At 36.2% G+C, this 19,539-nt stretch overlaps 2 protein-coding genes across 2 annotated transcripts; one reads left to right on the forward strand and one right to left on the reverse strand.

Moving 5' to 3' along the window:
* Positions 1–602: 602 nt before the first annotated feature.
* LOC147531708 (uncharacterized) lies at positions 603–1,327 on the reverse strand. The gene is made up of 3 exons (XM_086649803.1): positions 1,225–1,327; positions 848–1,151; positions 603–741 (listed from the first exon to the last, which is right to left on the reverse strand). The coding sequence occupies exons 1-3, from the start codon at positions 1,325–1,327 to the stop codon at positions 603–605; spliced, it is 546 nt and encodes a 181-aa protein (XP_086505929.1).
* A 10,885-nt stretch (positions 1,328–12,212) lies between these two features.
* LOC147531709 (F-box protein At5g07610-like) lies at positions 12,213–13,569 on the forward strand. The gene has a single exon (XM_086650685.1). It carries the CDS (start codon positions 12,290–12,292, stop codon positions 13,439–13,441), a length of 1,152 nt encoding a protein of 383 aa, XP_086506811.1. The 5' UTR covers positions 12,213–12,289; the 3' UTR covers positions 13,442–13,569.
* Positions 13,570–19,539: the final 5,970 nt, after the last annotated feature.

The following is a 19,539-nucleotide window of genomic DNA, read 5'->3' on the forward strand; positions in this document are numbered from 1 at the left end:
ATTCTTATGGCTGGATTTGCCTGTAGTAGTTTAGTGAACAACTCTACTGGTTGCAGCCCCTTTGAAATAATAACTGGTATACTGCCAAAGAAACCTATTGATTTGGTTCTTTTACCAATTGAACCATGCCCTAATAATGAAGCAAATGCTTTTAGTAAGAACATTCGTGACATACATGATGAGGTACGACGAACGATCGCAATCATCAATCAAATTATAAAGCACATGCCAATTCGAGGAGGAAGTTTGTCGAGTTTAACGAGGGAGACATGGTTATGGTACGAATCAGGCAGTACCCTAAAGGTACTTTAAAAAACTTCACTCTAGAAGTGTTGGTCCATATGTGATTCTTAAGAAGCTCAGCTCTGATGCATATGTTCTCGACTTATCGAAAGATATGAGCATAAGTAACGTGTTCAACATTGAGGTCGGATCTTACTTTGTAACATGAACACGACAATTGTGACAAGGATCCTATCATTTGTCGTGGTGAGGCCATGATTTTTTTGATGTTGGGGCACATTTAAGTATATTGAAATAATAAATTCACCTGCTATAAGAGTGACTTCTATTGATTCATAAAATTCTACCTAATTACATATTTATAGTTCTCCTTGACGAGTTTTCATTTTCTGAAATCGTTGCATAATAACTTCATTACTAATAGCATCAAACACATCCTTCTCAATGTATGCAAGTAAATTATCATTCATCCATCCGTCTCCCATTCGATCCCGTAATCTGTTTTTTACAATACTCATACTAGAGAACACTCTTTCTACTGTAGCAGTTGCAATTGGAAGTGTTAATGCCAATGTCAATAATAAATAAATAAATAAGCGGGTACACCTCATCTTTTCTTTTCTCTACGATTTTTTTTGCAAGATCAGCGATCCCTTTCAATCCCCTGAACTCGTCGCTAGACTTCATAGCAATTATATAATTCTCAAGTTGGTCTTCGAGCACTATAAGATCTGTATTAGAAAAATCTTGTAGGTAAAATTTAGCAAGACGGGTCAAATTTTGCTTATCAAATACTGCAAATGAGTTGACAGGATTCATACTAGCTAGACAAATAAGCAACTCAATCTTCACCTCAATCTTCACCTCATTGAATCGGTAATTTAACTCTTGAAGTTGCATATCAACGACTGCATAAAACAACTCAACAAGGTAATGATGCATATTTGTGATTTTTTTAGTATCCCAAATATGCATCATTACCTTCACGTCTGAACACATTATCGATATTGGGAACTTCAATGTTGTGTTTCTCACAAAAATAAGTCACTTGAATAAGCAAAGAATCCCAACCACTATCATGCATCTCTTGCAGTCGTAATTTGCATATTTTAACTAACTTCATAGCATTCACAATCTCCTGGGCTTCGATGTTGTGTTTCTCACAAAAATAAGTCACTTTGAATAAGCAAAGAATCCCAACCACTATTCCGCATATCTTGCATCCGTAACTTCCATATTTTAACTAACTTCATAGCATTCACAATCTCCTGGTCTTTTCTTTGTAATGCTTGTGACAGATCATTTGTGATCCCCAATATATTTTTGTTAGATGGAGAGATAAAGCAAAACTGAATGTATGAGTAGAACTTAATAAAACTTTTGCTATAAATTTGTGGTTAGATTTGTTGTGATCGGTCACAGTCTCAAGTACACCTATTATAGATGAAAACATTTTAATCACTCATGATAAATTATTGTTGTGTGATCCCCAACGTGTATCACCAGCTCCTGTAAGTTGTTTCTTGATTCAGTCCCTGTCCACTAGAAAGTTCATTATTACCTACGAACTCTAAATAACATCAGCATGCTTCTTACGAAGAATATCACGACGTTTTGGTGATGGTCCAACAATATTAACAACCAAAGTAAATAAATGTTGGTTCCCTTATGATTCTTTGCCACAACAACAACAACTAACTGAAGCTAGGGGTGGGATTTTCACCCGGCTGCCCGCTACCCATTGCGGGCACCCGGGTCCGAAATCACCCGTTGGCGCCCATGCCCGCAACGGGCACATCCCGCCCGGCCCGACGAAAAATAGAGGGCGTGCTCAGATGAAAAAGCTCACCCGTGTTTCCACCGGCACCCGAGCCCGCAAGATGTGCCCGACAAGCGCTCGTAAGAATTACGTTGGGTATTTAAAGAGTTTGGGTTCTATTAAACCCATTCTCTAAGCCATAAGTTTACTTAGTAGAGCAGCCCAAGAAGCTCTCAAAGCTTGACTTAGGAGAGATTGGGTAGTTAATTTATAACTCAACCCCTTGGAAGATTTCTTATGTACTTTCAATGTGGGGCTACAAAACTAACACTCAAAAACTTCATTTCCCATAGTGACATAGTCCTCCCACACCGGTCACTTACAAGTGAAAAGGGTATTCCAAGATTCTATAAATTGGTAAGAGATATTGTACTTCCATTAGCAAGGCTTGGTAGCTTAAATGCCAAAGAGTGGTAAGGCATGCAAGTCTTTGTGAATTGATGTATATGCTATACCCGAAGCCCGATTTGTCCAAACCCGAAATACTCGAGCCTCTTAACGGGTACGGGCGGGCAATCGGCATACAAATTTTCAAAATTGCCCACCCGACTTACCCGAGAGCCCTAATAGCCAAGCTCTTGATCTACCCGACCCGCCCGAGCCTGAAGTAAGTTGGCCTGTGGGCGCCCATACCCGCCCGATTCCCACCCCTAACTGAAGCTGATGAACAAAGCAGTGAACGAAATATGCACATTCATTTTCTTTTAAAATAAACGCTTTAAGACCATTAAATCCACCTTGCATATTGCTTGCCCCGTCGTATTCTTGTCCTCTCAATCTTGAAATACTTAATCCGTGTTTGGAAAAGAAGTTGTCAATAGCTTCCTTAAGCGAGACAGATTTTGTACTGCTAACATGTCTAATACCAACAAAATGTTCAATTACTTGACCCTTATTCACATAACGTAATACAATAGTCATTTTCTTTGTAGATATGTCATGAGATTCATCAACAAGAATGTAAAATCTAGACTCACCAATTTCTCTAACAATTACGTTGATGATTTCAAATGAAATTGTATTTGCATTGTCCTTTTGAATTTCATATGTCACCAATTTCATATTTTCTAGAGCATTTTTCATGGGTGGCGGCTATTATATCCTCGTTTTTATCCCTATACCACTTCAATAGTTTGACAAAATTTCCTCAGTTACTCGAATATTCAGACCCATCATGTCCACGAAATGGAAGACTTTTCTTTAAAAGAAATCAAACACAATCAACTGATGCATTCAAACGAACTCTATAATTCTTTCGAACTCCATCGGGATGTTTGCATAATGACGTACCTATATGTTGTTTCTCTCGTAATAAATCCTTACCAGTTTTTACTGTATTATTATGAGCACTATTGTGACCTCATACATGCACTTTCAACCTTCCTTTTGTTTTTCTAATTTGAAAATCCTTCCTCAACAAACGAATCGCCACCATCAACAAATAGATAACAATACAAGCAGAATACAACATCTTTAGATATACTATATTCTAGTCAATTAGAATAATCACTAAACCAAGTCGGACTAAACCTTCGCTCTTTCAAGTTCTTGTCTTTGTCATTTTCTTGTGAACTATTACGAAGAATCTTGAATTGTGACGAAGATTCATCCATAACTTTTCTCTTAAAATATCTCTCCATGGCTTTCTGGGAATGTAAGTAACATATACATGTCTTCTTTGATGGCACGAGAAAGAAAAAAGATAAGATTGGGGTTTGTAAGAAAACCCGACTACCAAAATTTATACTCCCTCCGTCCCAAAATGAATGACCTATTTTGAAAACCCAACTTTTTATGGGAACATCACTAATTAGAGTTTGACTTTAAAAAATAACATGTTTATCCAATTGTACCCTCATTAACTTTCGTACAATACAATAAAAAAATTTAACTTACATTTAAATAAAGTTGTCCTTAAGTTTATTGTAATGGGTATTATTAGAAAGAGCAAAAAATCTTTTCTTTATTTTTAGAAATGGGACACTAAAATGGGACAACCCAAAAAGGAAATTAGGTCATTTAATTTGGGACGGAGGAAGTAACTTCTTAACCTTGTTTGTTTCCTATTTGGGTTAGAATTAGAGTTTAAATTTTTATTTTCATGGATTTCAGGGAATGTAAGTAACATATTTATAAAGTTGAATTAGTTTACGGACTTTAATGAATTCATCAAAAATAAAAAGTTTGATTTAAATCAGATAAGAACAGAAAAGAAAAACCTTATACCTGTCTTCTTTGATGTCACAAGAAAGAAAAAAGATGAGATTGGGATTTGTAAGAAAACCCGACTACCAAAGTTTATAATTAACCTTGTTTGTTTTCTATTTGGGTTGAAATTAGAGTTTAAATTGGTATGTAACGGTGGAGTGGAAAGTTAATTTTAATTAAAATAGAAGGCAATCTAAAGTTATAAGTAAAATAGAATTAGTAGTTATAAAGAATGTGAGAATTAAGTAAAACCATCCATTAAAAGAAAGAATTAATGGGTGGATGTTGCTCACGCCTCACTGCATATCAATGCACACGATTACAGAGGAACGTAAGTGGTTCTTTGAAAGTTAAAATAAAAACTAATAATGGGTCAGCTTGGAATTAATGGTGGGTGTAACTAGTCTAACTCATTAATGGTATTAATGGACCATTTTAATCAGTTTAAACAACATTAATGGTGACCCGGTCTTCAAAGTTACTGTTGACTGGTTACAATTAATTTGGGCAGGAACTAGAGGCACCTCTTAGGCTTAATACTAAAGGAACTCACATTTAGGTTCGTGGGGGCACGTGCCCCCATGGGTCCCTATGTGGGCCCGACCCTGATAATTTTCCAACTAGAGCATCAAATTGAAGACGTCGTGGATCATCAAATTGTTTCTACTAGAGCCAGTGGTTATCAAAAGTATTTGATTAAATGGAGTGGACGTTCACTTTTCGATTGTACATGAATTATAGATGATGAGTTTCAAAGACTCAACCAAGATCTTTATGAGAAGTTGCATGCAATTAACTCGTCGAGGTCGAGTGTTCTCAAGCGAGAGAGAGTTGATAAAGATGAATGGAAACAACAACCAGAAAAGGTGTATCGTAGGCGTCAAAAGAAAGATTCCAATGTCCAAATTCTAATTTGTAATGTCTTAGATGAAGGTCCCACTTGGAATCTTGAATAATGTGGGCCTAATCCAAAATGGTTCCACTTTGTTTAAAGTTTTAATGTCATTTAGTGTCTCTTTAATGTCTTTTAGTGTCCTAAGAGTTTAGAAGTTCAAAAGTCTAGAAGTAAAGATGTCAAGGGTGGGTTTTGTGCCTATATAAGGCCTGTATTCCTGCTGTTTGAGGAGACAGAGAATTTTCCAACAACTATTCAAGCTATATGTATTTGTATGATGCAAATATCCCAAAAGTGTGATGCCTAAGGGCTCTAGGAGTGATTCCTAACTTGTACTTGTGTGATTCTATTGTCTACCTATAATATAATCAAGTTATTTTCTTCTTCAATTCCATTTTCCCATTTCTGTCCTACATCAGGCAATCAGTAATACATTCAAGTTACGATGAATTTGTTTAACAGGTTTGTTGGCACGTTGTAAGTGAAGTGCGTTAACAGGATATGTTGGTTCATGATTGAAAAAAAGGTTAGGCTTATAGTCGTAATTCATCTGGTTACATTTTTTCTATTTTGGATGTCATTTATATTGTTCTCTTTTAACACTGCTAGACTTGGTTATGTGAAATAAACCAAAAGAAAACAATAAGTTTGTTAGGTTATGAACTAATTATGAACTTTCTAGTTATGAACTTCCTAGTTGTGAACTAATTATGAACTATTGAGCTAGTTATGAACTTTCTAGTTATGAAATTTTTAGGTCTTCTGCCCTATAAACTAGGTTATTAATCATCAACCATTAACAATCCAAACATTTCTTCACATTACTCCACACCTTCTGAGTATTTTCCACTTTTGTTTGGGGATGTGTACTTTGAAGTAATTTCTCTATCTAAACTCTAAAACAAGATAAAAATTCATGTCAGTATGATTGTCCATAACTCCATACTCTATTTCTCTTATTTGGGTTTTAATATAGTCGGGTTTGATTCTAACAGATGAAGCTAGCTAATCTTGACCTTTCTTTGATTGTTTGATTCAATTTGATTTTTTTTCTTACCCCTTTTTTTACTTGCAAATCTGTTTTTCTTGTTTAATCCTGCTAGAATTAGATTAGACATGATGCAGTACTGTAGTATTTTTCTTGTTTATCTCTAAATAAGACCATTAAAGCGGCACATCGAGAAATAATGGTCATATCCTCTTGAAGTTGAAGGAATTGAATAGAAGTAGAGTTCATTAGTTTTTCTTACCTTTTGTAGTACTTAGCATTGGCCCAGATAAGATTAACTTGGGATACTTTATATCAGTGTCTACCGATTTCTTTTCCGTTCCTTTAATTGTGTAGCAATGTCGATTTATCCTCTTACCACATGTTAGATTAACTTGGAATGGTTCATGTCTCTCTCACCAGTTCAGTTTTTTAGGGTTATCTATTATGAGCTTTTTTTTTTTAAAACTTTTGTGATGTTGTAAAGATATTATCAATACTTGTTGCACTTCATAGGGAGTCATTTTTTTATGTTGATTTCTATTGCTTGTCGTTTGTGTTTGTAGTATGTGAGCATTGAATTCCTTTAGCTAGCATAATGCGGTTATGGAGGTGGTTCGCGAGAGGTTTTTTTGGAGGCAAGACGGTGAGATAGCTTCATCAATTCAAGGTTATATATTTCAGGGTTCATCTTGATCTTAACCACAAAAGTCTCTTTCGAATGTTTCAGGGTTCATTTCTTGTTATTTTGGTAGTTGGTGTTGTGACAAGAAGATTTAACAGGAAGTTAGGTTTTCTGTAACATTGAACTTAAGATAAAAGAAACTTATTAGTGTAAATTTTTGGAAAAGAATTTGAGTTTCTAGTTTATGTAAGGAATTGTTCATTTACTCACAAGGGTATAAATGTAAAAGATTCATTTCAGACCTAATAATTCAGATTGAAAACAAACATGCTAACTTGTAAAACTATTCAACAAAGTCAGGTTCAACCAATTCAGTTCAGCGAATTCAGATTCAGACACAAACAAAAAAAACAAACAACAATAGACAGTTGAAGGAAAAGTTGTATTGATTATTGATGAAATAATCTAGTTCTCGGAGATGGTAAAACTGAACGATTAATGGATGTTGCTAATTTGTTTAAACCAATGCTTGCTGGGGGACAACTAACATGCATTGGTTCTACTACACTTCAAGAGTATTAAAAATATGTTGAAAAAGATGCAACATTTGAGAGAAGGTTTCAACAAGTTTATGTTGGAAAACCTAGTTTCCCTGATACAGTTAGTACCCTTAGAGGATTGAAAGAAATATATGAAGGTCATCATGGAGTTCGAATTTAAGAATCTACTATTGTTATTGCTGCTCAATTGTCTGAGTCGATATATTACGGGTATGTTCTTCATTCACGGGTTCTGCTTATTTGATATGGGTTATAAAGGCCATATGGAGTTCGAATTCAAGATTTTGCTCTTGTCATTGCTGCTAAATTGTCTGTGTCGATATATTACTGGTTTCTTCTTCATTCAGAGGTTTTGATAATTTGATGTAGGTTATAAAGTTGTGATTTGGATATGATTTCGATGAGATTCGGTTACCTTCTTCCTAATTTTTAATGGGTATTTTCTCATTTTTCAGGTCGTCCCTTACCCGATAAGGCGATTGATGTTGTTAATGAAGCTTGTGAAAATACGAAAGGTCAGCTTAATAGTCACCCTGAGGAAATCTATAGTTAGCAACAATCATGTGGGAGGAGTACCGTTGGTGACATGATACATAGATGCACTCTACTCCATTTGTGTTGCTTTTTTTTTTGTTTCTTTGAATGGGAAGTTAAAGAAAATTACTGGAGTATTAATATTAGAGTTAATTCCTATTTGGCCCCCTACTTTGTGACCAGCTTCCTTCTTGGCCCCCTATTTCTTGTAAATACAAATTTGACCCCCTTTCTTAAGATAAATTCCTTAACTACCTCTCCTACAAATCATTTGTTTCAAAATAAAAATAAAAAACCCTCTACCTCACCTCCCTCCATCTCACCCCACTCTCTCTCTACCTCACCTTTCTCTCTATCTCTCCACCTCACCTCTTTCTCTCCCCACCTCACCTCTCTCGCGCTCTCTCCACCTCACCTCTCTCTCTCCCCACCTCACCTCTCTCTCCCAACCTCTCTCTCTGTCTTCTTCGAGAAGGTTGTCGGCCGAAAAAAATTTCGGTCGGCGATCTGGAAAGATAAAAAAAAATTCACTCTCTCTCTCTAAAAGCTCCGGCGAAGGGGTTTTCCTTCGCCGAAGTCGTGAACAGACCAGATCGGTCGCCGAAGTTTTTAGAGAGAGAAAGAGAGAGTGGAATTTTTTTTTATCTTTCCAGGTCGCCGGGCGGAAAATTTTCTAGGTCGCCGGCCGGAAAATTTTCCAGTCGGCGACCTGGTCGAAGAAGACAGAGAGAGAGGTGGGGAGAGAGAGAGAGGTGAGGTGAGGTAGAGGGAGGTGAGGTGGAGGGTTTTTTATTTTTATTTTGAAACATATATTTTGTAGGAGGGGTAGTTAAGGAATTTATCTTAAAAAAGGGGGCCAAATTTGAATTGACAAGAAATATGGGGACAAGAAGGAAGGTGGTCCCAAAGTAGGGGGCCAAATAGGAATTAACTCTTAATATTAATGTGATGGAGTATCCACTTTATTTATTATCTTTGTTTTTTTTGCTTATCTAAGATTACATGTCATTTTTAAAACAGGAAATTGGGCCTTCGACCCAATTTCCTATTTTTTTTTGTTAAAAAGACATCTCATCTTCTTAAACAGTTAGGCCCCAAATAACTTTTCAAAATATTCTTGGAGGACAATTTTGTAGGCACTCACATTTTCAGGGTCAATGTGTGATGAAAAATACCTAAAAAAATAAATTTTTAATAAACTAGGAAGTTTTTTCTACCGATGAAAAAATCGAACGTGGGAAATTGGTGAATTTCGCCGAGCTGAATCTATATAGTCGATCTCCTTGTGTTTTGATCATCAATCTATTTAGGTTTTTGTGATTGAATCTCTTTACTTGTTGTTAGAAGATGATTTTGAGGATTTGAGTTAGTTTTGGTGAAAAATTCTAGAGAGAGAAAGTTGCAATTTCCAAGTTTCGAATCTTTCGGGTTTAAGTAAATTTTTTGCTATGTTAGTTTTGATGTTTTGTTAGTTTTGATGTTTACATTCAAACTTATTTGTTGAATTTATGTGAAAGTTATGGAAGTATAGTTGATAGAAGGAATGTGTTTGATAAAATGCTTGATAAAAAATGTTGTTGTTGGGAACGCAATGTTAGTTGGTTATACAAGATTTGGGTCGGTTGAAATAGCTCAAAAGTTGTTTGATGAAATGCCTTTGAGAAATGCTTCCTCTTAGATTGAGAAATGCTTCCTCTTAGATAATCATGATCGGTGCTTATGTTCAAATTAAGAATTTCCTGGAAATTTTTCGAAGAAATGTAAAAGGATGGTGCTAGAGTTGATAAAATGACAATTATGAATTTTTAGGATATTTAGCTAGTTTTTTGGTAAAACATTCTATTAATATAATAATTTGTAACAGATCAATTCAAAAACTAATTTGCAAACCATTTGCAAGGCACTGCAAGGTTCAGCAAGTTGCTTGCAAGGCACTGCAAGCTCATTGCAAGGCTCTGCAAGGTGTTTGGAAGGCACTGAAAGGTGTTTACAAGGCACTACAAGATATTTGCAAGGCACTGCGAGGTGTTTGGAATGCACTACAATAAGTGTTTTCAAGGCTATGAAAGGTGTTTGCAAGGCTCTATAAGGTGTTTGCAAGGCTCTGCAAGGTGTTTGAAAGGCTCTGCAAGGTGCTTGTAAAGTTATGCAAAGTGTTTGCAAACCTCTGCAAGGTGTTTGCAAAAGCCTTCCAAGCTCTAACAAAGCTTTGGAAACTTTTTCTGGATTGATCAAAATCACTTGAAATAACCATGAACTCTATACGCATCATGGTTATCTTATTTTTACGGGGGTTCAAGGGCGGGGCCCCCGTTTATTTGAAGAAAATTTTCAAGAAATTAATATAAAATATGTATCTTTATATCGTAATTGTCGTTGACCTTCTTCTTACTGGGGTTCGGGGTGGAGACCCCGTTTTTTTGAAGAAAATTTGGAAGAAATTAATACAAAAAAATATGTAACTTTAAAATATGTACTTTACAAGGCATTGCAAGGTGTTTGCAAGGCTATGCAAGGCTCTGCAAAGTGTTTGCAAAAGCCTACCAAGCTTTAGTAAAGCTTTGTTAACTTTTTTTAGGATTGATCAAAATCACTTGAAATAACCATGAACTCTATGCACATCATGTTCGTCTTCTTTCTACGGGAGTTAGGAGCGGAGCCCTATTTTTTTGAAGAAATTTTCCAAGAAATTAATAGTATAAATATATTGTAATTGTTGTTAACCTTCTTTTTATGGGAGTTCGGGGCGGGGCCCCTAGCTTTTTGGAGAAATTAATACAAAAATATGTAATTTTATAAGACGTTGAAGTACTTTGCAAGGCTCTGCAAGGTGCTTGCAAGGCACGACAATCACTTTGCAAGACACTGTAAGGAGTTTTAACAAACATGAAAATACATTCAATATCACAACCAATCAACAAACTATTAACAAATATACTCATTCATTCATCAAAATATTCATATCCAAGAGATAATTCTAATTTTTTATTACCAACAGTATTTCTCATAAGAAATTATATCATGAACTAACTTTCCTCCAAGTTGCATAATCCATTTAAGCTCGACCGAATTGATAATTTTCTTTCTGCGATCGCTTTAGGATTTGATCTCTTTTGTTTTTTGTTTGTTCCTGCTTTACCCATACTGTCCATCAAAAGAATTTTATGGTTAGTCAAGAAATTATAAACCTTACAAAGATGTTATAGGATTGTATAATTATAGAGCATAAATTAAACTTAACAAGGTTCTTGCAAGGCTCTGCAAGGTGTTTGTAAGGCTTTGCAAGGTAGTGCAAGGTATTTGGTAGGCAATACAAGGTGTCTGCAAGGCTTTGCAAGGCAGTGCAATGTGTTTGCAAGGCAGTGCAAAGTGTTTGCAAGGCTATGCAAAGTGTTTGCAAGGTCATTGAAGCATTTCGTCGAGCAACTCTTGTGCATCTTTTAAACGACCTGGTGATGCATCATTAAAGAGCCCCAAACAAGATTTATTCAATCTCCTAGTTAATGAATTTCAGCACTATTGAAGCAGCCACTCCAATGAGCTTCCAAATCATCTACAAGATGCTTCCATTTTTCACAAAAGTAGTTCATGGGTATCGATAATCAACACTGGAATTGCAGCAAAATACTCAAACCCTAATTTGGGATAACTAGTCAATGGATGTTAAAGAATACAAGATTTATTCAATCTCTTAGTTAATGAATTTCAGCACTATAGAAACAGACACTCCAATTAGCTTTCAAATCATCTACAAGATACTTCCATTTTTCGCAAAAGGCATGAAATAATCACAATCAATACGAAAAGAATCGATAAACTAGAAGAAGAATTCACCTTGGAGAGAAGAGAGAACGCCTCAGCACAACCCTAGCGAGCTGAAGAAACGAGAGAGAAAGGAGTTTGAGTTTCCAAAGTTTCTAGTTAGAGAGAGAAAGACATGATAGGGAAAGAGGGAGTTTCTAATTTTCTGAATAAGGTTAGGTTGGTCTTTTCACTATCATAGAAAATTACCTAATTGCCACTAGGGAGGTAAAGCCTAAAAAAATTGATGAATCTTTTTAACCAAAGTCATAATTTTTTAGGGAGTTTTGGCCTAATTTCCCGTCATGTTGTATGAGAAAGGGAATGCCATGCTTTTCACTATTTCACACTTCTGAATCCTACCAAACACTTGAATTTAAATATCTAAGGTTGTGCCTACACTTTAATTTGCATTTTAACATGATAAAATAGTTTTCTTTCCCATGAGAAACCAAATAATTCACATTAACTATTTTCACACGTATCAAACGGATCCTAAATTTGTAACTCTCCAAATACTTAAAATGATCTTTTTTTTTTTATTTAGAAATTTAGGTCAACTTCAAAGTCTTAAGCTGAAATCTCTGATCATATCAAGGGTTTCTTGTTCTTCAGAATGCTTCAATTTCCTTCCCAAAGTTCTAGTTCATCTTGGTCATCATCATCAGGAGCAGCAACTCTAATAGGTAGAAACAGTGATTTATTAATCAAAATTCTGTTACATTTACCGCTAGAATTTCTGCTTATCATCAAATCAGTATCAAAACAATGGCTTTCTCTAATCTCTGATCCTTATTTTGTTTTCTTATGGAAAGGTAAACTTCAAATTCCTGCTCTGATCTTACATCAAAAGTTGAATTTTTATATAAAACCTCCAATTTACAAAATCATCTTACTGCATGAAACCAAAACAACTGATATTGTCCCCTTCAGAAGAACCCTAGATTTTGTGAACGACCCATTAGGTATAGAAATCTTACAATCTTGTAATGGACTTCTCTTGTGCAGTACGGCAAAATCACGAAACCATCGTTACCCAACTTCATATTACATATATAATCCTTCAACAAAAAAATTCAAGATCCTTCCTTTATCATCTCCTTATAGATACAATTTAGTTCGATCGATTAATTTAGCTTTTGATCAACTCAAATCACCCCATTACAAAGTTGTTTGTATTTCCCAAGATAGTAGAATGAGTTATGATATCGAAATCTACTCTTCAAGAACAGGTACTTGGAGGTTTACCCAGATTTCATCCTATTTATGTGATGAATTTTCTGGTTCTGGGGTATTCTGGAATGGTAATTTGCATTGGATTAGTTGGAATATGTCTTTTATTTATTTCGATTTAGGTAAAGGATTGGTTGGAACAATGCCGATGCCGAAAGCACCAACTAATGTTGGAACCTCAGATTCAGTGAAGATTGGTTATTTCGGAGAAAATAGAGGTCATCTTTATCTTATTGAGATATACAGTTCGAAGATTGGTTGCTTCGACATCTTGGAAATGGCGAGCGATTACAGTAGATGGAGTGTTGAATACAGTGTTGATTGTACTTCATTAATCAATGATCTTAATTTCTCCATATTGATGGTTGAGGAATATGAAGATGACTCGCCGAAGTTGGTATTGCAGGTAAAAAATGCTGTTTTTTCTTATGATATTAAGAACATGAAGTATGAAAAAACTCAAGATTTAGTAACAAGTGGGCGATACAAAAGGTATAATGCTTATCAATATATTGAAGCATTGGCTTGTGTTTAATTATCTTTTTTCTGTTTTGACTATATGGATATTGTTTGTTTGATTATGTTTGATAAATAAAGTGCATCCTATGTTGGTAATTTTATAGTGATGCATCCCAATGTAATAAGCTGATTCCATTTTTGATTCCTGTGGCTCTTGGGTTATATTTTTATGTTTGATTATTGGGGTTTAGGAGTTTGTGTTTGAGTTCAAATTAGGTATGACTTAAATGCCGATGAGGGAATTTCATGAATCATCTGATATGGCAATAGAAACTAATAAGCAGTAGCAGCCGTAATCGTGTTGGGTTGGGTCGGGGCTAATCCCCAATCCTCACTGATCCATGCCGAGTAAGTTGGTCAAGTTGTGTCTAAGTTTTCATTACCTCTTATCTATCAATAAACATACCCAGATATATAATATATAGCCAGGTATTATCAATATATGCTACATAATGTTCCGTTTTGATCTCCTAGTTACTCAGAGCGAATCCCAACTACTTGGCCGCGGAAGGAATTCAATTGGAGTTTAAATCCAAGTCTGATACACACACATACATATATATATATATATACAAGTGATCTCCTTGTCGTGTAGATCGCAGGAAAATTTTGGAAAATATCCAATCATTGAAGATGCTCCGAAACGTTCTTAGGTTGGTTGACATTATAAATTTTGTGAAAATATCTGATATATAATCTTTTAGAGAAAAGCTCGACCAAGCTCATTGGTACTCATGAACTCTGGAGTTCAAATTCTGCATTTCCGAACTCCCTCTATAATAATAGATTGTGTAAAAAGGAGAATTGTGCTACACCCTGGTTAACCTAGGATGCTCAAGTCAAACTTCTGTTCAGAATTATTTTTCCAAGTACAATTGATGGTGAATAAGCACAATAAAGATGAACATAAAATGTAGCTAAACTTCACCGTTTCTCGCTACAGATCCGTTAAAGGTCCCCAGCATCGCTACAGATCCGTTTGGCACGGCCATAAAATGAGCAGCGCTGTCGGGTGACCTGGCGACAAAAGTGTGGCCTAACCCGGTTTAGTTAAAAAAATATGAAAGTTCAACTTGGTACCAACTTACGAGATTTCTTGTAGCTCATTTCCTTGATATCATAAGAATGAGATCAGTTGGGCTCTCCAAGAATAGACCAGGAATTGAAGTATGGTTGTCTCTACGACAATGTCTGTTTTAGTGAAAGTTGGATTGGAGATGACGACCAAATCTGTTTTAAGAGATCTTCATTTACTCACAGAATTGATGATGATGACGACGACGACAATCATAAATTCTCCTTAGATGCATCAATAAACTGATGAAGTGAAAAATTCATCTTATTGCTTGATCATTTCATCTTCTTTCCTAAAACCGAATCCTGTAATTGCTATTTCCTTTAACCATTACAAATAGCTCAACGATAAAAATGTGTTATGGACTTATGGTATGAATAAATTTGAGTCCTTTTGTCCTTGAAAAGTTTTACTATGGCTTTTAAGGGTCTCAGTGGTACCTTTGAAGGTCCAAGTATCTATGATACTAACTATGTATATGCTCACTCAATCATCTATGTTGTATTTACTTTTGTAATCTCATGACTTAATCGAAGTCATATAAGATGTGTTGAAAGTGACTGGTATATGGGTTGATATCTCCTCGGTTTACGACCCGCCAACTTGCTTACAAGTGGTTTCGGCACGGAATTTTGGACTCGTTAGCGAAGCTAATTACTGAGACAGGCCTGGTATGCGAAGCAGTACTCCGAGACAGAGCTAGACTCCGAGACAGAGCTGGAATGCGGAGCAGAGCTATGTCGGTCATTAGTGTTAGCGTAGCCATGTATAATTCGGATTTAGAAAGAAAAAGTCGGTGAGGCGGTGTGTAGGTGGGATTAGTAGGGTTTTAGTGCTATATAAACTAAAACCCTAGGAGATATATGTTGTCTAATTCTCACGAATCTCTCGTGTAACTTGTTTGCTTATCATAGTGGAAATCATCGCGCCCTTGTCGCCGTGAAGTAGGACTCATCAACCGAACCACGTAAATCTCTTGTGTTCTGTGTGATTGTTCTTTATTTTCTATTACTTTTCTTGGATTACTTGGTTTCGGTCATATTAAACCCCAATTGTCACAACAAGATCTCCGGATTTGATTCATACATAATGAAATGAATATGTTTCACAAAACAAATATAATCCAAACAAAAATTATATTTTGTGACACTAACAATAAACACCTCATTTGCAACAAGAAAAAAATATATAAACATAAGCACAAAAACTAAAATTAAAAGCAAAAGCTACAAATAAAATATTAAAATTATAGATAAATTAAAAGTTCAAAAAGTAGAATTTAAATGCAATATAAAATTTTAGGGTTATTTCCCAAATGGCCCCCAACTTGTGACCAGCTTCCTGCCTAGCCCCCTACTTTAGCAGATATTTTTATATGGTCCCCTTTTTCTGTTATCTTTAATTGTCCGTTACTCTCACTCCTCCACCTCATTTTCTCTCTCTACCAAGTCACTTCAAACGCCACGTCATCATCTTCTCCAGCAGGGGTCGTCGGCCGGCCAAATTTCTGGCCGGCGACCTTCAAACATAAAAAAAAAAATACCCTCTCTCTCTAAAAGAAAAATTTATTATTTTTCCCTTCTCTCTCTAGATCTCGTTCATGATGAACCAGATCTAGAGAGAGAAAGGGAAAAAAAAAAAATTTTAAAGAGAGAGAAATTTTTTTTATGTTTGTAGGTCGCCCGCCGGAAATTTGGCCGGCCGGCGACCCTGACGGAGAAGATGATGATGTGGCGTTTGAACTGACTTGGCAAAGAGAGGAAATGAGGTGGAGGAGTGAGAGTAATGGACAGTTAAAGATAACGGAAAAAGGGGGCCATATGGAAATATTTGCTAAAGTAGGAGGCTAGGCAGGAAGCTGGTCACAAAGTTGGGGGCCATTTGGGAAATAACCCAAAATTTTAAAACTAAATTAAGAATTAAAACTTTAAAACTAATATTATTTTTTATTTTTATAGAATTATCAACTAAGAAGGAACAAAAAATTTTAAACTAAAAATTTAAATTAGAAGCTAAAACGAGAAACTGACAATTTAGAAATAAGAAACCTACAATGCATGTTTGGAAATAACATAAAATTAAATTATAAAAAGCTCAAGTTTTGCCCTCCAGGGGTGGGAATCGGGCGGGTTCAGACATAATAGAACCGGACTTGGACGGATCGGGCACCAACTTATCAAGCCCGCGACATACATTCGGGCGGATCGGGCCAAACAAATCCTTCAAATGTACTGCCTGTAGCCCGCCCGTGCCCGCCAGCCCGAGTGGGAATCGGGCGGGTTCAGACATAATAGAACCGGACTTGGACGGATCGGGCACCAACTTATCAAGCCCGCGACATACATTCGGGCGGATCGGGCCAAACAAATCCTTCAAATGTACTGCCTGTAGCCCGCCCGTGCCCGCCAGCCCGAGCAGGCTTAGGCGGTCACGGGCCGGACGGGCTCGGGTGATTTGAACAAAAAAATATTTAACTTACCCTTCTCATATGCCCCCACTCCTTATATAAAAGTTCTCAACCCCTCTCTCATTCAAAATAAGAGATGCGGGACTAATTAACTTTATAAATTCTAACTAAACTAGCACCCTTCCCTTCCATTAAGTAAGTGTCCAACCGCTTTCTAATTATAAATCCTACAATGTGGCACTAATGATTTTGAAGTTGGAAATTACTTTGCATCCACCCCTTCCCTTAAATATAAGTCTCCAATAACTTTTTTAGGTTTAAATAGGCAATGTGGGACTAATAATTTCATATGTTTTAGTTCAATTTACATCATTTTTTCCCTTAAGTAAAAGTCTCTATCTCCTTTCTAATTCTAAATAGAAGATGTGGGACTTTATAACGATATTTCTGGAATGTAAAGTTAGTGTCCCTATGTGTTTGTTTGCCAACTTTATTATTGACTTCCAATTATTTTTCATTTGCTTAGTAGATATTTGAGTAGTGTTTACTATGTCCTATTTACCTATATCTGTAAGCGTATTCCTTAGTTGGTTTGTCCGGATGTGGCAGATAAGCTTGTTAGAGATGCCTGAGCATAGAAGGAAAAAAACGATGTCTTTAACCACTAATGTCATAAGGGATGACAGTGACAAGGTAGGATCACAAAGTTTACTAATATGTGAAGTTTACATGTTCAAGCCATGAAATGCAGTTGAAACTCATCATATAAATTTAAACGATTTGGTGATAACTAGTTAAGGAAAATGATGTTTAGCATTTTGTTTATTATAAAATTGAAGTGCTCAAGCTCAGGCCTTGAAAGCAGTCAAAGCACAATTGCTCAGGAACATTTGCTCTTCTTTTCTTTTGAATAATTTCAAATAATAAGAAAAAGGGAAGGGAGATCCATCATACAACCCCTAAGGGCTAAGGAGAAAACCGACAAAGAACATCTGCTCTTGCATAACTAGTTTGCAGGAATTGTGAAAACCATTGACTGCTTTGTTCTGCTTGTATTCTTTCATAAGAAACAATACCAGTCACCTACAATTAATATTGAACATGGTACTTGTATTCTTTCATATACTTGTATTCTTTCATAAGAAACAATACCAGTCACCTACAATTAATATTGAACATGGTAGTATGAATTGCATCAGAAGGCGTCTTTCCGTGGTTTGTTAACTATATTTCTGGAAGGTAGAGTTAATGTTCGTGAATGCTCGTTTAGCTGCAGGTTTTAGTGCTTGGTCAGTCTGGGGACGAGGTTAGTTTGGAGTTAATATTACGTGTAGTGGCTGATGATTGTTTAGTGGTAAGTGAGATATAAATAACCTTCACTTGAACTACTTTTATTGTGTCCCAATGGTATGGGACTAAAGAACTATATATGATATTTATGGCCTCTACTTCTTTGAATTGGTGTTCCTGTTTTGGTTAGTAAATGTGACATACCAACTTCTTTTAAGGAGTATATTGTTCGGCTCGAAAATGGGGGATGACCTCAAGCCAAAGGTTCATGTGGCTAGCTGGCATAGGTTCGGACAGATGGAGAGAAAAACGCCAGAACATTGAAAGTCGTGATTTAATGTTTTGAGTGAACTTTATTTTCTATTTAATAAGAGTCTCAAATACATGTTCTAACTGTAAATAGGTGATGTGGGACTAATAAAGTTAAGAAATTTTTGTTGTTCTCTTTGGAGACTTAGTCCCACATTGAACATATAGAGAAGAATTCATGTAGGGTTTTGATTATATGAATCAAACCACACTTCTTGAATTGCAAGCAAGTTATAACTATTTAGTCCCACCTTGTTGGGGGTAAAGATTAAGGAGAATAGGGAATGGTTATATATATAACATCTTCAATAATTTTATGTAAGTTCCATCTCTGAAGTCCCTCACTATTGGGTCAAAGATATGGGAGCAAGGCTCATTGAAGGCCAAATAATTTTACCCCTTGGATCAGTTTAAAACATAGTCTTTATATGTTTGATCATGCGGGTTTCGGGCATCACAAATCGGGCGGGTATATCGGGCTCGGGTATCGGGCGGACTTATCGGGCCGGGATTCGGATTGGAGTCCTTGTTCGAGTCCCGACCCTATAAGCCCGAGCCATCGGGCTGCGTAAGCCCGGCTCGGATAGGCTACGGGTAACGGTCCGGGCCGGACCCCGGGGTCTCGGACCGTTTTCCCAGCCCTACCTCCAGGCATTTTGAAAATATTGTGCCTACAACTACTCTACTAGTAAATGTTTTCTAATGTTAAGTCTACTCGTGTGTAATGTGGGAGAATTTAAATTCTGAATTTTGATTATATTTGGATATTCTAAATTTGAGTTGTAGCTCTACCGGGGTGCAGATTTGGTAAGAACTTTGTGCCAGAGGTCTGCGCATCCAGTTTTACTTGGGGCATGAAGACCTTTGTCAATGGGAATTGACCCTAATGGGTTTGCGCATCCAGTTTTCGTTGCGCATCATTTTTCTCCCTCTTCTTAAAAAAAATTCTCTTTTTTTTATGAGGATTTTGCCTGGAACCCTGATATTCTCGATCGGAGAAGCTTATGAGAAGCCACAAGACGATTCATGGTCT

Source organism: Eschscholzia californica, unplaced genomic scaffold, assembly GCF_041429995.1.
Source record: "Eschscholzia californica isolate CP2 unplaced genomic scaffold, dmEscCali1.0.p SCAF_6, whole genome shotgun sequence".
NCBI classification, from domain to species: domain Eukaryota; kingdom Viridiplantae; phylum Streptophyta; class Magnoliopsida; order Ranunculales; family Papaveraceae; genus Eschscholzia; species Eschscholzia californica.